This window comes from Dromiciops gliroides, chromosome 2, assembly GCF_019393635.1.
Source record: "Dromiciops gliroides isolate mDroGli1 chromosome 2, mDroGli1.pri, whole genome shotgun sequence".
NCBI lineage: Eukaryota > Metazoa > Chordata > Mammalia > Microbiotheria > Microbiotheriidae > Dromiciops > Dromiciops gliroides.
The window spans coordinates 666642720-666664840 of NC_057862.1; the positions used below are offsets into that span (position 1 = coordinate 666642720).

The 22121-nt window shown below is 47.1% G+C and overlaps 1 protein-coding gene across 2 annotated transcripts in view; it reads left to right on the forward strand.

Annotated features, from left to right (window-relative positions):
- The first annotated feature begins 2387 nt into the window (after positions 1 to 2387).
- TRABD2A (TraB domain containing 2A) overlaps positions 2388 to 22121 on the forward strand; it is a 56506-nt gene continuing 36772 nt past the window's right edge. For both annotated transcript variants that reach the window (XR_006354943.1, XM_043987022.1), the window contains exons 1-2: positions 2388 to 2879; positions 9087 to 9647. Coding sequence is in view for 1 of the 2 variants with exons in the window: in XM_043987022.1 (XP_043842957.1) it covers positions 2709 to 2879; positions 9087 to 9647 (732 nt within the window). In the remaining variant the exon portion in view is untranslated. The remainder of the gene's footprint in view (positions 2880 to 9086; positions 9648 to 22121) is intronic.

Genomic DNA, 22121 nt, shown 5'->3' on the forward strand with positions numbered 1-22121 from the left:
GGAAGACAGAGGGTGGGAGTGATCTGGGGCTGGTGCTTGGCAAAGCCTGGTGAGCAAGACATTGGTGAGTATAGGGTAGCATCCAATCGACCTGATTCCCTAAGAAGTTCAGGCTGGGAAGAGAGGAATGTAGCCAGAGCAGAGGTGATAACCTGGGAAACTTCTGAGAGTCAGAGGGATTGGTTGCTGCTAAGAAAGAAGAACAGGTTTAGGAGGAATCCGAATAAAGAGAGCTGGAATGATAAGCCATTGTGATCAGCTAAAAGAATCCCAGAGTCCTTGGTCCTGGAAATAGAATATTTTGGGGATGATGGCAGGATCAAGGGGGTTGGTGTGTCATCCCTGTGTGCCCTTATTTGCAGAATGAGGAGGTTGTCCCAGGTGATCTGCAGGAGCCCTCCTAACTCTAAGGAGTCTAGACAATGTCTTCATAGACAGAAACATGGAAAAATATGCTCGCCAAAGTCTCTAAAAGCTAGCTTCACGTGGGAAATACTTTGGGAGTCTCCAGAGAAAGTTAGACAACGCCTGCTCTGAAGAGGATTTCATAACATCCTTCACTGAAAAAAAATTTTCTGCCTTTTTTTGGGGGTGGAGTGTAAGCTTCTGGAAGGCAGGTATTGTTTTCGTTTTCGGTCTATCTTTAGAGACTCTCACAGGTAGACTTAATAATAATGCTAAATGCTTGTAGATTGCTTGATTGAGGGATCTGTGATACCCTTTACCGATACAAAGAACAGCCCCTTAAGCACAAGTGAACAGTTTAATGAATTGCTGAGGCCCCCTTCAAAATCCATCCCCTGTTGAGAGTCTCTTCATCCTTAGCTAGGTTGGCCCTCAGAGGACTGACACAACAGCCCCTGTTTGGACTGCTCCCTTTTTTGCTTTCCCCAGAGCATGTGACCACTGTGAGAGCGTCTCTTGCACAGGGAGTAAGTGTGTCTTGTCATTTAAAAAGAACTCAAAGGTCCTTTCCAAGTAGAAATCCTAGGGCCCATTTTGGCTTTAGTAAAGGGACGGGGCTAGAAGCAAGACCGAAGAATGCCAGTATCCAGGGTCCAAGTTGGACTTGGAAGGGGATGGACTTGGGATTTCATCCAATTAAGGAACTCCTTGTGAAGAAACTGTCTTCACAAATGCCGGTGGACATGTTCTCTGTATCATTACAAAATATGGCAAAAAGACAGTGGGCACTGCGCCTCTTTCTGGAAAACTCAGGTTCAGAGACTACCTCATTTACCCTGGGCAAGTCACTTACCTGCTTGTGGAGTCTCTTCCAGCTCTGTTGATCTTAGGAATTTGAGATCTGTTAATAATGTGTTCCCATTACACGGCTAGTGTCTGAAGCAAGATTTGAACTCCTGTGCCGCATTCCATCGAAGACCCTAACTTGGAGAATCAAAACTGCCCCTTCCAAACTCTCAGTTTCTATAACTGTGATTGAGTGGCCCCCCTCCTGAAACATTTCCTTGTGGGTCTTGCTTTTTTCACGGATGCCCCAAATCTCTTTTTTGGGGGGGAGGCGGGCGGGCAGGACCCTACATATTTCACACCCTTTTATTTCAATTGCTGTTGTTGAGTCATGCCCGTATTTGAGGTTTCTTGGCAAAGATAATGGAATGGTTTGCCATTACCTTCTCCGGCTCATTTTACAGAAGAGGAACTGAGGCAAACAACTAGTAAGTGTCTGAGGGCGGATTTGAACTCAGGAAGATGAGTTTTCTTTATTCACTGTGCCACCCATTAATAAGCATTTATTTTCTCTTCCTCTCCCCTTCCACTTAATTCCCGCCCCCGTCTCTCCCCTTCCCCCGACCCCCCCCCCACCGTAATTTTGTTGTGTGGATTATATATTTAATTACGTAATTCTCCTTTTAAAGAAATAAGAGCCTTTGAAAGGCCAGTTCTTTTTGTCTATTTCTCTCGCTGGAAGGATCGCCGACTCGCACGTGACAAAACCTACACCTTCCGCAGGACTCCGCAGGACCCGAGCGAGGAAGGCTGCGGGGAGGCCGGCGGGCTTCTGTGCCAGGCCCGCTCGCTCTCATTTAGCACGCAAGTTTTTAAACCACAGGATGTTTGTCAGACCGCTCGCTCTTTTCCTTTACGTTCTACTTTAATGAAGGATGATACGGAGAGAGGTGGCAGGGAACTTTGGGGACTGGGGGTGGGGAAGAGTCGGAAAGGGAGGCTGAGCAGAGATGAATGGGGGCCCCCAAACGGTTGGGGCGGACGGGGGAGGGGAGGAAGTTTGGGGGAAAGGGCCTCACGTGGCCAATCGCCGGAGTTTGACTTTGTACCTCCATCCAGAGGCTGCACTCGGAATTACAAAAAAGAAAAAAAAAAAAAGGAGCGAGTGAACGAGGGGAGAGAGGAGAGTGAGGAGAGCGAGGAGGACCGGCGGGCAGAGAGCGAGGAGGGCTCCTGGAAGGAGCAGCGAGGTGGCGGCCGCCAGCTGCTGCGCCCCGGGCCGCTGCGCCCCTCTCCTCTGCGCCATGGCGGGCTGGGCGCCCCTCCATGGCTCCGCCGCCCCAGCCGGAGCAGCCCTGGCCCAGGGAGAGGAGGAGGACGGGGACTGATTGCCCACAGAGCCCAGCGCCCGCTGCAGCCCACCCGGCCAGTCTGCCTGCCTGACCACTTTGGGGACGCGCGCGGGGCTCCCGGGAGCCAGTCCTGCGCCCTGCCCTGCCCGGAGCCCCGGAGCCGCTATGGGCGGGATGAGCCCCTGGAACTTGGTCCTCCAGACTTTCTTCCTCCTGCCCGCGGCCGGAGCCCAGCGGAGGGGCCCCGCTCCTGGAGACTACTCGCAGGCAGCTCCGGCTCCGGCTCCAGCTCCGGCTCCAGCTCCGGCTGCGGATGCCTGCAAACTCGGGACCCAAGTAAGTGACCAATTCCCCACTTCCCTTAAGGCAAAGAAGAAAAGGAGGAGGAGGGGGGCAAAGAAGGGGAGGAAGGGCAGAAAAGAAGGGAAAGGAGGGAAGTGGAGGAAGGAAGAGGGGAAGGAGGAGGGCAGAGAAGAGGAGGTGGAAGAGGAGGATGAAAGTAGAGGAGAAAATGGGAGGGGGGAAGAGAAAGGGAAGAGGAGGGAGAAGAGGAAGGTGCAGAGAAAAGAAGGAGAGAAGGAAAAGGAGAAGAGGAGGGTGAAGATAAAAGGGAGGAGGGAGAAGAGGATGGAAGAGGGGGCAAGAGCAAGTGAGAACTTAAAAGAGATGAGCGAAGAAGAGAAAGGGGATGAGGAGAGTGGAGGGGAAGAAAAGGGGAAAAGGAAGAGAAGGAGAAGGGTAGGAGAGAAGAAGAGAGGGAGAAGAGTGGAGAGAAGAGGAGTGAGGAGAAGAGGAGGGAGGAATGGGGAGAATAAAGAGGAGGGAGAGTGGGGAGGAAGGGAGAAGAGGAAAGAGTGGGACGGGGAGGAAGAGGAGTTGGGAGGAGGGGGAAAGCGGAGAGAGGAGGAGGAGGAGGAGGAGGGAGGAAGCATGCCGGACTTGTGGCGCACGGGGGCCGGCTCTCCCGGGAAGCCCTGGGCTGGGGCTTTCTTCCTTCCCGGAGCGCACCGAAGCGAACGCTTCGCTCTCTGGAAGTGGCCCAAGTCTCGGGGGCGGTCTGGAGCCCAGAGCCGCCCGGCTCGGCTCGCAGAGATCATTGTTCTGCCAGTTTCAGTTGGTCCTTCGGGCCCTCCTCCCCCACCCTCGCCGCCCCAGCCCCTGCGTCTTTACCGTGCACCTTTCCCCAACTTTCCTGTCGGCCCCAGACCCACCGGTCTCCGTTTCCAGCCTCCCCCTCTGCTCTTTTGGGGTTTGGGGCCGGTAGTTCCCGCTGGCCCTGGTCTTCCCCGGCTGGGGGCACCCCGGGAGGGTAAAGGGGGCTTTTCCGTGGGCCAGGTCCCCGCCTCCCAGGCTTCCTCCCCTTGCTGACGGCAGGGAGCCCCCGGCCCCGGGCGGTGCTCTGAGCCGTGACTTCCCCCGTGGTGATGGGCGCCTTTGATCTCGGCTGCCTGCTGAGCCCCCTTCTTTTCAGCGGAGGGGGAAAGGGGGAAGGGGTAGGAGAGCCCGGGGCACTCGAGAGTAAGCCGGAGAGGCGCTGGAAGGGCTAGGAGGTGCTGGGCTGGGGGTGGGGGGGATGCGACTGTGCAGAGAGGGCTATGAGGGGCTAGCTTCTGCCTCCCCCTTTCTTTTCTACCTTCCCAGCTCTCTTCCCTTTCGTCATTCATTTCTCAGGCAATTCTCTACCCAGGGATGGATCCGTTAACGCTCCAGTCCCAGTCGGTGCAGTTTCCCTCCAGTTCTGGTGTCCTCCCGTGGGAAAAGGAAATTTAGGAATCCTTGGGCCCAGCCCCCTCTGACGGTGTCCCAGGGAAGCCAAATGAGGTAGCTCCAAGGGGATCCCAGAGGGCATCTGGCCCTATCTCTTTCCTCTTCCAAGTGATACCACCTTCAAGGACCAGAGAAGGGAAACAAACACTTTGCTGGAGGTCTTCACAGACAGCTAGCTGACTGGATCCAGCACTTCTACATTCTCCCAGAGGTTGTCAGGGCATCTTCATGCAGGTAGTGGTGGAATTTTGGAAGGAGCCCAAATGTAAGTAGAAGGAAGAACATACCCTTTAGACTCTAAAAACTTGGTCATCACAGCCCGTGAACCCATCTAGTCCAGTGCTCTCCTTTTACAGAGGAAGAAACCCAGTCTCAGGAAGATGAAGTCATTTGCTCAAGATCACAGGGATGGCAATAGCAAGCATCTCAGGCAGGATTTGAACCCAGGTCCCCTGCCTCCTGAGATGCTGCTCTTTTTACAGGACCACACTGTCTCTTAAGAAGAGTCTTTGGGGGCATCGAGGTGGAGCAGTGGATAAAGCACCGGCCCTGGATTCAGGACTACCTGAGTTCAAATCTGGCCTCAGACACGTGACACTTACTAGCTGTGTGACCCTGGGCAAGTCACTTAACCCCTATTGCCCCGAAAAACAAAACAAAACAAAACAAAAAACAAACAAGAAGTCTTTGGACTGATGAATGGGGATGTAGTGTGGGAAAGACACCGGGTCTAGAATCACAGGGCTTGGGGTTCAGAGCTCATCTCCGACACTTCCATGGCATGACCTTGGGCTTGTGTCATTTAACTGCTCTGGGCTCTCGATTTCTCATTCATAAAAGGGGAAGAGGGGCAGCTAGGTGGCACAGTGTATAAAGCACCGGCCCTGGAGTCAGGAGGACCTGAGTTCAAATCCGGCCTCAGACACTTGACACATACTAGCTGTGTGACCCTGGGCAAGTCACTTAACCCCCATTGCCCTACAAAAAAAACCCCAGACACACACACACACACACACAAACAAACTCATAAAAGGGGAAGAAGGTTGACCAGCTGCCTTCCAAGGCCCCTTCTAGCACCGACATTCCTTGGTTCTGTAACTTGCCTCCTGACGCCCTGTATCTGGTATTGGGTCCCTACCCTGTGCTGAGACATCATCTCTCTCGTTTCAGATCATTGCCATTAACGGCGCACCAGATGCTTGGGGCTCTGCCGTGATGTGTTTAGGCCAGGATGAAGGCGGAGGGCTTCAGCTCTAATTGAAGTTATTTGAGGAAGGGGCTGGAGGAGGCCTGGGTGGGCAGGGTAATGGTTAACTTGCCCTCCAGGTGACCTTTCTGTCTCTTGAGACAGCCTGCTGACCAGATCCCAGCATTAGCACCCCGTCTGGTGCTGCTCTGCCCTAAGCTGCCTGGCACAGTTCCACATTCAGACTCACTTTTAATTTTATTCATACGTTTTATGAGTAGAGTGGAAAACAGAGGGAGGGGAGTGGGTTTTTCCTGCACTCCTGGGGACTGGAAAGGAGGGGCCCAGTGGAAGTGTTGGTCCATTTTGTCAGCAAGCACAATCCTTATCAGTGTTGCCCAGGGCGGAGAGTGGGGGAAGGTGGGCGGGTGGATGTATGCTAGAGCAGGGCTTCTTAAACTGTTTCCACTCAAGACCTCTTTTCACCCGATAACTTTTTAGGGACCCTGGGCATACAAGTATATAAAATGACACAAATCCAACATTTATTGCCAAATTTTTCGAGACCCCACCCACATTCAGTTTCTCGACCCCCAGTTTAAGAAGCTTTGTACTAGAGAACACTGGGAGAAAGCTGGGACCAAGAGCTGGGCTTCTTTTCTCCTTTCTCGAGGCGGACATGAAGTTGAGACACTGAGAATGAAGCCAACCTAGGGATAATTTAAACCACTACTGAGCAGGGCCTAAGGTGCTGCTGATTTTTACAGAAGGTGTGTGGGGATGAGCTGGGCCTTATCAAGTCCATGCAATACAGATGCACATGAGAACAGCAGAGGAGGTGTGAGAGAGGGCGGGCAGCTAGCTAGATGGGGCAGTGGGTAGAGTGATGGACTGGTTAGGAAGATCAGAGTTCAAATCCTGCCTCTAATTGACTCTGGGCAAGTTACCTAACCTCTGTTAGACTCAGGTTTCCTATCTGCAAAATAGTGATAATAATAGCACCTACATCCCTAGGATATTGTGAGGACCCAAATGAGATGATGTATGTAAAGTGTTCTGCAAACCTTAGTGTTCTGAAAACGTCAGCTGCTGTGATGATCCTTTTTGGATGAGGCTCAGTCTTGGTACTGCCTGCCATCTTGTAATTTCTTTTCTTTGAATGTTGCACAGACTGGTGCACACGTGGTTAAAATAACTGTCTTTTGTAGTTGAATAAAGGTGTTAGGTTGTCAGCTTATCCCCTGTAAGCTCCTAGAAACTGTTCTTGGAATGATAATTAAAAACAACCACCACAACTATGATAATAATAGCTAGCGTTTATATAGCACCAGACACTGTGCTAAATGCTTCACAAACATCTCATTTGATCCTCATAACAACCTGCAAAGTAGGTGCTATGATTACCTCCATTTTGCAGTTGAAGAAACTGAGGCAAACACAGGTTATATGACTTGCCCAGGGTCATAACAGCTAGTGTGTATGAAACCAGATTTGTACTCAGGCCTTCGTGACACTAGACCAAGTGCTTGCTCTATCCCCTGGGCCTCTTAGCTGTCCAGTGTCACGGCAGGACGAATCCAGGAGTAGACAGGACAAAAACATGTCCAAAATGCAGCTCGTTATCTTCCTCCCCAAACCCTCCCCTCTTCTTAGTTGCTGTTTTTCAGTCATTTCTGGCAGATCTGACTGTGACCCCATTTAGGGTTTTCTTGGTGAAGATTCTGGAGTGGTTGGCCATTTCCTTCTCCAGCTCATTTTCCAGATGAGGAAACTGAAGCAAACAGGGTTAAGTGACTTGCCCAGGGTCACACAGCTAGGAAGTGTCTGAGGCTAGATTTGAACTCAGGTCCTTCTCTTCTAATCCTCCTCATTATTGTTGAGGGCACCGCTGTCTTCCCAATCACCCAGGCTCCAGGTGTCATTCTTGTTTTCTTTCTTTCTTTCTTTCTTTTTTTTTTTGCAGGGCAATGAGGGTTAAGTGACTTGCCCAAGGTCACACAGCTAGTAAGTGTCAAGTGTCTGAGGCCAGATTTGAACTCAGGTCCTCCTGAATCCAGGGCTAGTGCTTTATCCACTGTGCCACCTAGCTGCCCCTCCAGGTGTCATTCTTGACGCCTCCTTTCTCAGGCTGTTATATCCAATCTGTTAACAAATCCTGTCAATTCAACCTTCCCAACATCTCTTATATACTTCCACCCCTTCTCTTCTCTGAAACGCCATCACACTGGTGCAGGCTGTCATTCCCTCCGGCCTGATGACCTCTCTCAAGTGTGACCCCACGCTAGTCCATCCTCCACTCATCTGTCAGCATCATCTTCCTACGACAAAGACCCAACCCTGCCACCCACCTCTTAAATAAATCCCAGTGAGTCCCTCTTACCTCAAGGATCAAGTGTAAAATGCTCTGTTTGGTTTGGAAGCTCTTCATATCTTGGCCCTTGTCTGCTCCTTCAGTCTTCTTTTACCATACTCACCTCTGTATATTCAGTGATACTGCCTACTGGCATTTTCTGGCACGAGACCCTCAATGTTCTGTGAATTTTCACTGGTCTGCCCCCCTCCCCCAATGCCTGGAATTTCCTCCCCATCTCTGCCTCCTGGTTGCTCTGATTTCCTGTAAGTCTCTATCTAAAATCTCACCTTCTGCAGTAATCGTTAGTACTAGTGCCTTCTCTCTGCTGATCATCTGTGGATTCTCTTTGTTTGTCCATAGTTATCTATATGTTGTAGACAACTTCATTAGACTGTAAGCTCCTTGAAAACAGGGACTGGTTTTTGGCTTTCTTTGTATTCCTGAAGCTTAGCACAGCGTCAGGCACATACTAGGCACTTAATAAATACTTATTGCCTTGGCTCGTTGACTTGATATGTATGTACCTCAACCTCATACCATGTGATTTTGATCTTCTCAGCCACCTCTCTATACTTGGAAAGCCCTTTGTTGTGTGTGGCTGGGAGATTTTGGGTGTTTGGGACGGTGACATCTATTAAAAAGATCATTCCTAAGTTTTTGCGTATGAACTGGAGAAGACAATGGCCAACCACTCCAGTATTTTTGCCAAGAAAACCCCAAATGGGGTCACAAAGAGTCAGACATGAAGGAAACAAAAACAAAAACAAGCCTGGGACAGTTCACTTTGCTTTTCTCTCAGTTTGCTCATCAGTAAAATGAGTATCATAATAGCCCATTCTTCCCTGGGCTGTTGGATTCAGTGAGATCATGTTTGCAGAGCACTCTGAAAACCTTAAGGTGTGAGTGGGGACAGCTAGGTGGTGCTGCAGTGGATAAAGCACCAGCCCTGGATTCAGGAGGACCTGAGTTCAAGCCCCACTTCAGACACTTGACACTTACTAGCTGTGTGACCCTGGGCAAGTCACTTAACCCTCATTGCCCTGCAAAAACTAACCAAACAAAAAAACCCAACACAAGGTGCTGGGTGATGTTAGGTATGATTATCACGCTCGGCACATCTGTGCCTGCTTCACACTTCTGGTTGATTTTTGGTTTAAATGTACTATTTTCTTCTGTGTTAGCTTTTCCCATCATCAGTACAGTATACTGACTTTCTGTGTTTCCCTTGCCTTTTTAGCAAAGCGAGCTGAACTCTTTCTTATGGACCATAAAGCGAGACCCCCCATCCTACTTTTTTGGCACAATTCACGTGCCCTACACGCGGGTTTGGGATTTCATTCCTGAAAACTCCAAGGCAGCCTTCCAGCAGAGCAGTATCGTGTACTTCGAGCTGGACCTCACGGACCCATACACCATCTCAGCCCTCACCAGCTGCCAGATGTTGCCGCAGGGTGAGAACCTGCAGGATGTGCTGCCCCAGGACATCTACTGCCGGCTCAAGCGCCACCTGGACTACGTGAAGCTAATGATGCCCTCATGGATGACTCCAGATCAGCGAGGGAAGGGCCTCTACGCCGATTACCTTTTCAATGCCATCGCAGGCAACTGGGAGAGGAAGAGGCCTGTGTGGGTGATGCTGATGGTGAATTCCCTGACTGAAGTGGACATTAAGTCCCGAGGGGTGCCGGTGTTAGACCTGTACCTCGCCCAGGAGGCCGAGCGCCTCCGGAAACGGACTGGGGCAGTGGAAAAAGTCGAAGAACAGTGCCATCCTCTGAATGGGCTCAACTTTTCTCAGGTAAGAATTGTTTGGGCGTGAAATAATGCTTGGCATTGACTCCAGGATTTAATATCGTGAGTTAAAATACCACCAGGTCCCAATTAGTGCAAGGAATGAATCTCTGAAGTGGTCACCCATATTTGAATCCTCATTACTTTCAGTTGGAATTATGTAAAATGTGGTCAGTGGTTCCAGGTCAGTCTATAATGCTGTATAACCATTGGTGTGTACGTGTGTATATGCATGTATGTGCATATATGTATATGTACACACACATGTAAACTATATGTATGTATAGTTTAATGGATAAAAAGCAAATCCAGTCCAAATACCAGCCTTCCCGAATGGTACAGGTCAGGATACTTAAAACTAAGCTATTACATAAAGTTTATCTCAAGCCGTCACTGGTGCAGGGTTAACAGGGCTTTGGCCCAGCATATGGACGTGGGCAGGGGCATGCTTCTTCACTACAGCCACTGATATCCCTGTATTTCTTGGGAGTCTCCACCTCTGGCTGTGACTCCTTCGTCTCTTTGTTATGGATCCCCTGCCTTGGGCTGCCTTCTGCCCTAGCCGCTGTGGGGAGTAAAGGTTAGAAACCCCTGGTGATGGGCTGCCCTTTGGCATGATGGTACCCATGGTGGGTACTGATTTCTCTGCCATTTTGCCCTTCCCTCCTACCTTCTCTTCCCATCACCACCCTGTCTTCTCCCAGTGGGACCATAGAGTTCCTGCGCCCTTCAACTGAACTTGCCCCAGGTACAGTCGGGCTGGTTATGGCCCTGGGGTTATTACACTCTGCCCCCTGAAATAAGGCATTTCTTCCGCAGTGTAATAGGACAGAAATTTCCTTTTCTTGACATACCCAAGTGATAGCTAGGAATAGGAATTGGATCCTGTGACTTCATTGGTATAAAGAACTCCCAGTTGAGGATACTCCCTCCCCTAATGCAGGCTGTACCTTCTCTGCAGTGTGTAGCCTTAGGGAGCTGCCTATAATGCCGAGAGCTTGTTACTTTCCCAGGATCACATGATCAGTGGTGTCAGAGGCAGCACTGGAACCCAGTTCTTTTCTGGCTTCAAGACTTGCTTTTTATCCACTATGCCATTTTTTTTTTTGGAGGAAGTTGGGGTTAAGTGACTTGCCTAGGGCTAGTAAGTGTCTGAAGTTATATCTGAACTCAGGTTCTCCTGACTTCAGTGTTGGTATTTTATCCACTTGCCACCTAGCTATCCCTCAATTTTTAAATTTGAAGATAACCCCAATTTTATTTGATTTAAGTTCCAATCAAAATTAGGAAATAACTGTATCTTTCAACTTTTCTCTTTCAACCATTACATTCCCAGAAATGATTGCTTCCTTCCCATGCTTCTATTTTTATTTTTAATGCTACTCGTCAATAATGGACCTGCTTTGGTGGAAGATGGAGAAATCTTGGAGTGAGGAAATGCAGCTGGTTGATGTGATTTGTGGCTGGAATGAAATAGCCATTAGCTCCTTCCTTTTTTTTTTTAAGAAAAAAAAAATCTGCTCCTTTTTGAGACGGGTCCCTTCTTTCCTGGGCATTGCTCTTGCCATATCAAGGAAGTTATGTCAGCCTCATGAATGCAGTACTTCCCTGTCTCACTTGGCCATGAAGACCTGTGGGGCTTGATCTTTATTGACAGATGCCACGTACTGTTGGAAGTGGCTGGGGGGCTGGGTACCCTTGAGCATACCCTCCTTCTTCCCCTGTCTGCTCCTGTGGCCCTGTTGATCTCATTCTCCCCTGGATGCTCTGTTCTCCACTTTAGGTTTTGGTGACATTCATTTCTCTGGTTTCCTTCCCACCTCTCTGAGTTCTCCCAGCTTCCTCTGATGGATCTTCATCCATATCACACCTGCTAAGTGGCATGTCTCCCTAGGTTCTGTCCAGGGTTCTCTTCTCTTTTCCTTCTTTACTATCTTCTTTGGGGAGTTCATCAGTTCCCACGTGTTCCGTTATCATCTCTAGGCAAATGGTTCTTAGATTTACTTCTCTCCTGCCCTCCAGTCTTGCATCACCGACTGCCTTTGGGGCATCTTGAACTCAACAAGAACAAGAAGAAGAGGAACAAGCATTTATATAGCTCCTTAAGGTTTGGAAAGTACTGTACATGTGTTATCTTTTATAAAAATATTTTTTCCATATAAATATTTTATTATTTTCCAGTTACATTTAGAGATAGTTTTCAACATTTGTTTTTATAAGGTTTCTAGTTTCTAATTTTTCTTCCTCCCTCCCCTCCCTCCCCCCTCCCCAAGACAGCAAGTAATCTGATATAGGTTATATATGTACAATCACATTAAACATATTTCTGCATGTCATTTTATGAGACAAGAATCAGAGCAAAAAGGAAAAACCTCAAAAAAGAAAAAAAACAACAAAAACAATAGAAATAGTATGGTTTGATCTGCATCAGATTCAACAGTTCTTTTTTTCTGGATTTGAGGGGCATTTTCCATCATGAGTCCTTTGGAACTATCTTGGACCATTGTATTGCTGAGAAGAGTCAAGTCTATCACAGTTTATCAACACATAATGTTGATGATACTGTGTACAATGTTCTCCTGGTTCTGCTCATCTCACTCATCATCAGTTAATTCAAGTCCTTCTAGGTTTCTCTGAAATCTACCTGCTCATCATTTCTTATAGCACAATAGAATTCCATTACATTCATATACTACAACTTGTTCAGATATTCCCCAATTGATGGGTAACCCCTCAATTTCCAATTCCTTGCCACCACAAAAAGAGCAGCTATAAATGTTTTTGTACATGTGCATGTGTTATCTTATTTGATTCTCACAATAACCCTGGGGAGATAATGCTGGGAAACTGAGGCTGAGAGGTTAAGTGACTTGCCTAGAGTTACACAGCTAATAAGTATCAGAGACAGGATTTGAATCTAGGTCTTTCTGATTCTAAGTCCAATGTTCTTACTCACTGTACCACCTGGCTACCTCTTTTGGGATATCATCTAGGCATCTGGAACTCAACATGTCCAAAATGGAACCCATTATCTTTCCCCAAAACCTCCAACTTTCATATTAACATTGATGGAATGACCATCCCTTATTTACAAGCTGGGTCATCCTCAGCTTCACACTCTCAGCCACCTCACATATCCTGTCTTGATTTCCAAATCTTAATTTCCAAGATCTCTCCCATAGGCGCCCTTCTCTCCACTCATGTCTTCATGACAGTAGTACAGGCCCTTATTACCTCTTATTGGTGATGCAACAACCGATTCTCTTTTCTCCCTGCCTTTCCCTTCTTCACTCCAGTCCATTCTCAATTTAGCTGCCAACAGGATTTTCCTAAAGCCCAGGCCTGACCACATTCCTCTCTCTACTTACTGTTTTGTTTTGTTTTTGTGGGGCAATGAGGGTTAAGTGACTTGCCCAGGGTCACACAGCTAGTAAGTGTCAAGTGTCTGAGGCGGGACTTGAACTCAGGTCCTCCTGAATCCAGGGCCACTGCACCACCTAGCTGCCCCCTCTCTCTACTTATTAAACCCCTGTGGCTCCCTATCATCTCCAGGATCAAGTACAAAGTCTTCTTTTTGTCTTTTAAAGACTTGTCACAACCTGGTTGCTTCCTGTCTTTCTGGTCTGCTTAACCGTCGTAGGTACTCTCTGATTCAGTGACACTGGCCTCCTACTTGTCCCTTGTACTTGACCCTCCATCTCCTGTTTCTGAGCTTTTGCCCTGGTAATCCTCCATGCCTACAGTGCTTTCTTGTCTCATCTGTGCTTCCTGGTTTTCTTGTCTTCTTTCAAGACTCAGCTCAACCAGTGCTCTACATATACCCCGAGGAAGTTACCGACCAAATGATAAGCTCCCTCTACTCAGAATGTTTATAGCAGTCTTATTTGTCACAGTAAACAGCTGGAAGGAAAGTAGGTGCCCATAAATTGGAGAATGGATAAACAAGCTGTTGTGCATGAATGTAATGGGTGTAGAGCATTGCATATAATGCTAGATTTTTTTGGTGTATCAAGAACGTTTGTCTAATTTTTTTACATTCTTCTTTTCTTTTCTTTCTTTTTAAAGTCTCTGTTATAAAGGATGGCTCTCAGTGAGGGGAAGGGGAGGGATACAGGGGGAAATCTGAGTGATGTTAAAACAAAGATGCTAATAAATATCTAAGGAAAGGACAACTCAGATCCCACCCAGCCTACCAGAGACCCTTCTTTGGTTCTCTCACATTCTGTGGCTGTGAGGAAAGCACTAATGCTTCACATCTGGGCTCCCTCGCTATCACCGCGTGACAAACACTCCGCTTTCTTTGGATACTTGTGTTCTTGAGTAGGGCTTTCATCTTCCCTTTTGTGGTTAGTCATCACTGATAGGCTACTCGTGCCCACCTCCTCTGTTTCCTCGATTCATCTGACTGCAGCATGGGAGAGCAGCCATTCTCTCTGACTGTCTCCTCCCAAACATTCCTCCCTGACCACTACTTCCTTCCATGTGTTGTCTTCCCTTATTAGAATGTAAGCCCCTGGTGGGCAGGGACTGTCTTGATCACTTATATTTGTATCCCCAGAACTTAGCACAGTGCCTAGCTAAGTGCTTAAGAAATGTGCATTCATTCATTTATATAACACCAGTTTGCTCCTTCCATTTCCTAATCCACAGACTCCCTATTTGATCCCATTTTTGTTCCGTGTGTGTGTGTGTGTGTGTGTGTGTGTGTGTGTGTGTGTGTGTGTGTGAGAGAGAGAGAGAGAGAGAGAGAGAGAGAGAGAGAGAGAGAGAGAGAGAGAGGGTGAGGAGGAACAAGGCTCTTTACCCCAGGGATTCATGAGGATCCCAGGTGACTGTCGGATGAGTTCTAGGAATGGCCAGAGGACTTCAGTGCATAATATTAAACACAGTATTACAAAGGAAACCAATTCTAGTGAAAAGCATCTCTCTCTCTATCTATATATCGGTACCTATATATCTATGTATATATATATCTGTCTGTCTATCTTTCATCTATCATCTCCATCTATCATGTATCATCTAGGTATCGATCAATCTATCCATATCTATCTATATCTATCTATCATCTATCAATTATCTCTCTCTCTCTCTCTATGTATCTGTATCTTACATACACACCCATACTCACCTCTTTACCCAACCCTGGGGTTTACTTCTGGCCTCCTGAGTAAAAATAATAACAATTACAATAAATATAGCTAGCATATATAGTGCTTTGATATTTGCGAAGCGCTTTGTAGATATGATCTTAATAATAATAGTAATAATATGTATTACTCAATAATAAATGAAGCCAAGCCTGTAGGAAAAGGCATCTTATTAGAATAGACTTGGGAAGGAGGTGTTAGGGCCCTGTTGCAATCTCATGGAAGGGGCCCTGACCTTGACCCTGACTTTGCAGGATGGGTTGGACAGTAGTGAACCTGAGGTTTTTATATACAAGGGAATTGAAGGTGATTTCACAAGGGAGAGAGGGCTGACAACTTCAAGCTTGAAGACAAGAACAGGGCAGCTAGGTGGCACAGTGGATAGAGCACCAGTGCCCTGGAGTCAGGAGGACCTGAGTTCAAATCCGGCCTCAGACACTTGGCACTTACTAGCTGTGTGACCCTGGGCAAGTCACTTAGCCCCAATTGCCTCAAAAAAAGAAGACAACAGTTTCATTTTGGCTTGGCCCCCCCAGGGCCTAGCCCGATGCCTGGCGCTCAATAGATGTTTGTGGGTTGATTGAAGGGAACCACAAAGGATTAGTGTAGGAGATGCCACCCAGATTGTGCCTAGGAGGAAACTAGGGATTCCCAGAGGCAGAGGAGGTGAGGAGGGAGAGCCATCTAAAACACATGAGGCAGGAAATGGAATCCCCATCCAGGCCCTGGTAGAGAGTCCCCCAGCTGGCTTGATAACCGTCCCAAAGGCCAGTTGATGTGTCAGGCTGCAGGCTCTTCCCCCATCCATCTGCTGCAAGCCCTGAACTGGAGTGGCTTGAAAACTCTTGGGCTGGAGTAGGCCCCCAAATCCTGGGTCCCCAGCAGCTGGAGATGCCCTCAGCCCAACTGGCTTTGGAGAGTTCTGGCCTGTGGATGCCCTGCGGTGGCTGTGGACCATTCTGGGATGGATACTCCTGGCTTCTTGGAAGTGATCCTTCATTCTTGGGCATCCGAGCCCTTGTCGGCTGGAAGCCCTTGTCGATTGGAGCCCTAGGACCCGAGCTTCTTACCACCAGATGCCTGTCCTCATCATAGCGACCGGGCCCAGGCATTGCCTCGAGGCTGGGAGAAAGCCTCCCTGTCCCCATGGGTTTACAGTACTTAGCTGCGCAGCCAGATTTAATTTGTTATGGATTATTCCTGCCAATAGGTGGCACTAACATTTAGAACTTCCTTCTAGGTAGCTTGTGATGCTCTCCAGAGCAGGGTTCTTCAATGTTTTATGTATCATGGAGCCTCCTGGCAGCCTGCCCAAGCCTATGGACCCCTCCTCAGAACAGTGATTTTCAGTGTATAACATTAAACACAGAGGATTACAAAGGAAACCAATTCTAGTGAAAAGCGTCTCTCCCTCCCTCTCTCCCTTCCTCCCTCTCTCTCTCTCTCTCTTTCTCTCTCCATATATATATAATATATATACATATACATATATATCAGTATCTATTTATTGATCTATCTTTCATCTATCATCTCTATCCATCATCTCTCTAGCTATTGATCTATCTGTCCATATCTATATTTATCTTTCATCTATCAATCACCTATCTATCTATCTATCTATCTATCTATCTATCTATCTATCTATCTATCTATCTATCTATCTATCTATCTGTCTGTCTGTTTGTCTTTCTAAGCCAGAGACCCATGTTCTAGACTGTGGCAGAAGGTGTCACACCCCTTTTCTGGAATACACATCCAAAGTTTAAAAAAGTTTAACTTTCCCAGGAACTCCCATAGTCTTATTCTCCAGCATAGTCCTTGAAACCAAGAAAGTGGCAAGACATGATTTGAAAAGATGGAACCTCAAAGCCAACTTCATGACTCCTTTGACGTCTTTGATAAAAAGTATCAGATGGGAAGCAGCCATGGTGGGATTTGGGCCACGGTACACTAGAGAGAAGAGGGTGTTTCTTGAGCCCCTGTCTTGTTAGGAGGTTGGATAAGGCTTCTCATATTTCTTTGGGACGGGAGTTTAGGATGACAGATTTAGAGTGGGAAGGGACATCTGTCCCAACCTTGCCCTCCTACTCATTTTATTTTATTTTATTTTATTTTATTTTATTTTATTTATTTATTGCAGGGCAGTGAGGGTTAAGTGACTTGCCCAGGGTCACACAGCTAGTGTCAAGTGTCTGAGGCCGGATTTGAACTCAGGTCCTCCTGAATCCAGGGCCGGTGCTCTATCCACTGTGCCACCTAGCTGCCCTTTAAAATTTTTTTAAATTTAAATTAATTTTTTTTTTTTTTGCGGGGCAATGAAGGTTAAGTGACTTGCCCAGGGTCACATAGCTTAGTAAAGTGTCTGAGGTCGTATTTGAACTCAGGTCCTCCTGAATCCAGGGTCAGTGCTTTATCCACTGTGCCACCTGGCTGTCCCCCTCCTACTCATTTTAGAGATGAGGAAACTGAAACTCAGAGGGGCACCTACATGCTTAAGATCACCCAGATACTAAAAAAAAAAAAATTTAAAAAAATTTAAAAAAAAAGGGGCAGCTAGGTGGAGCAGTGGATAGAGCACCGGCCCTGGATTCAGGAGGACCTGAGTTCAAGTCCAGCCTCAGACACTTAACAATTACTAGCTGTGTGACCCCAGGCAAGTCACTTAACCCCAATTGCCTCACCAAAAAAAAAAAAAAATTAAAAAAAAAAAAGATCACCCAGATACTAAATGGCAAAATCTAGATTTGAACCCAGGTCCTTTGATTCCAAAGAGGGCAATTGATCAGCTTTCCTCCATGATTAATGACTGAACAGAATTTGCAGGACCGATTTTGCTTTTTGCCTTGTCAGATCCTCATTAGCTTCACCTTTATGTAGAGCTTTAAGGTCTGCAAAAGAGAGGGAGCATGGCATAGTGGGTAGAGAGCAATCCGTGGAGACAGGAAGACCTGGGACCAGTCCCATTTCTGTCTTGTACTGGTTGTGTGATCCTGGGCAATTCATTTAATTCTCTAGTACTTTAGGCAACAAGTATTGAGGCCAGGCGGTAGAGGGATTTCTCTCACCTGGAGTTTTCTATATCAATGAAATCATAGATCCCATTAAAAATGGTTTGTTAAAAATGCTATAGTGGATAGAGCACTAGCCCTGGAGTCAAGAGGACCTGAGTTCAAATTTGGCCTCAGACACTTACTAGCTGTGTGACCCTGGACAAGTCACTTAACCCCAATTGCCTTAAACATCCGAGGCCATCTCTAGTTGTCCTGATGTATATCTTGCCACTGGATCTAGATGGCTCTGGAGGAGAGAGTGAGGTTGGTGACCTTGCACAGCCCTGCCTCACTTAAATCTAATTCAGTGCAAGTCATGACATCACCCCCATGTCACAGTCCTCTTTGAGAATGAAGGACAAACAATGACAACAATATACAATATGTAGTTTAAGTCTCGTAGTAACCTTGTACTGGGTAGGTATTACCCTCGGGTATGCAGAGAGTGTGGACCAGGTATAGGGGAGTATTCCCCTTGGACCTTTTCCTTTCTCCACCTTTCCCCCAGGATGTGCTCTAAGCATGTCTGTGGTACTTACTGTAGGTGTTATCTCCAGTTTACAATGGAGGAAACTGAGGTTTAGCCAGTGTACATGACTTCCAGCCATGTCACTGGTGTCAGAGGTGGGATACCAGCCCCTGTTTCTCCCAGGCCCAGCTCTTTCTCCTCTACAAGAGAGTGTCCCTCTTTACATGGGAGTCTACCTCTTTCATGGTGCCCCTAGTGTAGGTATGGTATAGTGAATGAATGGATGGTCAGTCTCCTCTTCTTTATAGCCTTACCACCCCGCAGAAGGCCAGTCATGGTTTCTGCCTACCCAGGCCTCCATTGGGCACTTAAACGCTCATTGGCTGACCAACATTGAAAGCACTTATGTTGTTTAATGCTGTTGAACTGCTGACTTGTTTTAAGGAGGGGTCTTATGAGTTGTATACATCCATAGACTGGGCTATTGCTGACTGTGTGGTTCTGATTGCAAGGATCACTCTGGGAAGGGTGAGGGGATGGCCAAAGGAAAGTAGACATGATTGACACTGGTTTATCACGGGGTTCATGACAGCTGCCCCGGCTCCCAGCCAAGATTTCCCAATCTCCTCAAGGTCATCTTAGGTGTCACAGGAGGGATGCCAGCAGTTCTCTATTTTTATACCACTTCTTGCCCCCCCCCCCCCCCGTACTTTCCCAGCCTAATACTTATGCCTCGCTTTGGTACTCCAGACATAAATGGGCTGAAACACTTGTTTTTTGGGAGACGTCCTAGAGTTGAGTCAGGTGGCGCGTTTGATGTTTTTGGCTGTTACCTCTGGTTGCCCATGTTAACTTCAGCAAATCTATGTGGTGACTTGAGTATCCTATGGTGGAAAGGATGCTGGACCAGGAGTCAGGAAACCTGAGTTTCAGCTCTGCTTCTTCCAATGAGTTGCCATGTGACACCTGGGCAGTTCTCTGAGCCCTGTTTTCTGTCATGGCATAGAGCAGGAGTTAACATTTTTTTGTGTTTCTTGAACTCCTTTATTTAAGGAAGTCTATGGACCCAGTCTTATTAAACATGCTTACAAGACTTTTATTCCTTTTATAACAACTCATCTGCAAATGTCACTTCTCCTCAATCAAATCTGAAGTAAGAAACAAACTTGAGGTTGAGAATGATATTTGTATATCCTTCAGAAACGATTCTGAGACAAAAAATTGAATCAAAATTCACAATAGTTTATGTCCTATTTCTTACTTTTTCACTTAAAATAAATTTTTTTCTTCCCTCATGGGAACCTCTGTAACAAATATGTATAGTGGAGCAAAATAAATTCTTACATTGGCCAAATTCAAAAGAAATATATCTCATTTGCATGCTGAGTCCATTGTCTGCCAGGAGATAGGTCCTCTGGACTTGTGGTTGGCCACTGGGTTGATCCAAATTCTTAATTCTTTCGAAGTTTGTCTTTACAATGTTGTTGTTACTGCCTTTCCCCCCTGGTTCTGTTCATTTCATTCTTCATCAGCTCCCACAGCTCTTCATGGGTTCCTCTGAAATGACCCTCTTCACCATTTCTTACTGCACAGTGGTATTCCATTATATTCATGCACCATATATAACTGGTTGATCAGCAGTGGGGTTGGGCCTGTGAGTGACCGCTGCACAAGAAGGATATTGAGAATCTGGAGAGGGCCCAGAGGAGTGCAGTCATGGTAAATGGGCCATGATATGTGGTGACTGGTTGAAGAGCCGGATATGTCTCTGGTGAAGAGAAGAAGACTGGAGCATCAACAGCAAAGCTTCAAGTATTTGATGGGCTGTCGTGGACAAGAGAGGTTGCACTTGATTTGCTTTGTCCCAAGGACAGAACCTGGAGTGGTGGGTGATCGTTGTAAAGAGATAAGTTTGAGCTTAGTGTCAGAAGAGAGTCCCTAATAATGTGGGCTACCTAAAAGTAGGATGAGCTCCCTGGAGGTCATTGAGCTGGGGCTGGATGACCTTTGGTGAGTGTCTCATAATGGCGGATTCCTTTAGCATACAGGTTGGACCAGATGTCCTTTGGAGAGCTAGAGGGGACTTTTGAGGGTCCTAGTGGTCATTCAGTTCAGTCCTTCGGTTATTAAGCACCTACTATATATCAGGCACTGTGCTAAATGCTAGGGATATAAAAAAGGAGGGGGGCAGCGAGGTGGCACAATGGATAAAGTACCAGCCCTGGATTCAGGAGGACCTGAGTTCAAATTCGGCCTCAGACACTTGATACTTACTAGCTGTGTGACCCTGTGTAAGTCACTTAATCCTCATTGCCCCACAAAAATAAATAAATGAATAAATAGATAGATAGATAAATAAAGGGCAGCCAACCGTCCTTACCCTTGAAGAGCTCATAATCAAATGGGGGTAGACAGACAAATGCATGTGAACAAGCTATATGTAGGATAAATAGGAAATCAACATAGGGGAGGCACTGGAATTAGGGTGGCTTGGGAAGGGATTTCTGTAGAAGGTAGGACGTTATCTGGAACTTGAAGGAAGTCAGGGAGTGGTCAGGAGGCAGAGGTGAGGAGGGACAGCATCCTGGGTAGGGGAGGGTGGCTAGAGAATATGTCTGGAGCTGAGACATGGAGTGTGTTGTTTGTGTAATAACAAGGAGGCCAGGGGTACTGGATCGAAAAGGATGTGGAGGTGGAGTGTAGAGTATAAGAAGATTAGAAAGGTATGGGGAGGGGGCAGCTAGGTGGTGCAGTGGATAAAACACCGGCCCTGGAGTCAGGAGGACTTGAGTTCTAATCCAACCTCAGACACTTACTAGCTGTGTGACTCTGGGCAAGTCACTTAACCCCAATTGCCTCACAAAAAAAGAGAGAGAGAGAAAAAGGTATGGGGAGACTGGTTATGAAAAGATTTGAACCCCAAACAGAGTTTATTGAGAAAGAGGGCAATATGGTCAGAATTGTGCTTTAGGAAGTCACTTTGGTGCTTGAATAGATGATGGACTGGAGTGGGGAGAGACTTAGGGCAGGGGGACCAACCAACTGACTATTGAAGTCATCGAGGCTTGAGGGAATGAGTGCCTCCACTAGGGTGGTGGCAGCATCAGAGGAGAGATGGGGATGTCCTTGAGAGATGCTGTAGAGATGAAATCCAACAGACCTGGGCAATGGTTTGGATGTGGGAGGTGAGAAGGAGTGAGAAGAGTGAGGAGTTGAGCGTGATGCCTAGGTTCTGACCCTGGAGGACTGGGAGGATGGTGGTGCCCTCAGCAGTAATAGGGAAGTTTTTAAGGACTAGAATGATGAATTCAGACATGTTGAGTTTAAGATGTCTACTGGAATCCATTTGGAGATGTATGAAAGGCATTTGGAGATGTGAGAATGGAAGTCAGCAGAGAGGTTAAGGCTGGGTGAGTAGATTGGAGAATCATCCGCACTGAGTTGATAATTAAATCCAAGTAGCAAAGAGGGAGAAGAAGAAGAGCTCTGTGAAAGACTCACAGTTAGTTGGTGTGACCTGCATGAAGATCCAGGCAAGAAGACTGGGAAGGAGGAGAACCAAGAGAGAGGGGCTCTGAATACTTAGGGAGAAGAGAGGATTAAGGAGAAGAGGGTGACTGTTATCAAAGGCTTCAGTGAAGTCAAGAAGGATGAGGATTGGGGAAAAGGCCATTGGATGTGGCAATTAAGGCATCATCTGTAACTTTGGAAAGAGCAGTTATGGAAGGATGAGATTGGAAGCCAGATTGGAGAGTAATGAAGAGCTCGAGAGGAGAGGAAGACGGCCTTCTCCAGGAGTGTGGCCAGAAAGGGTA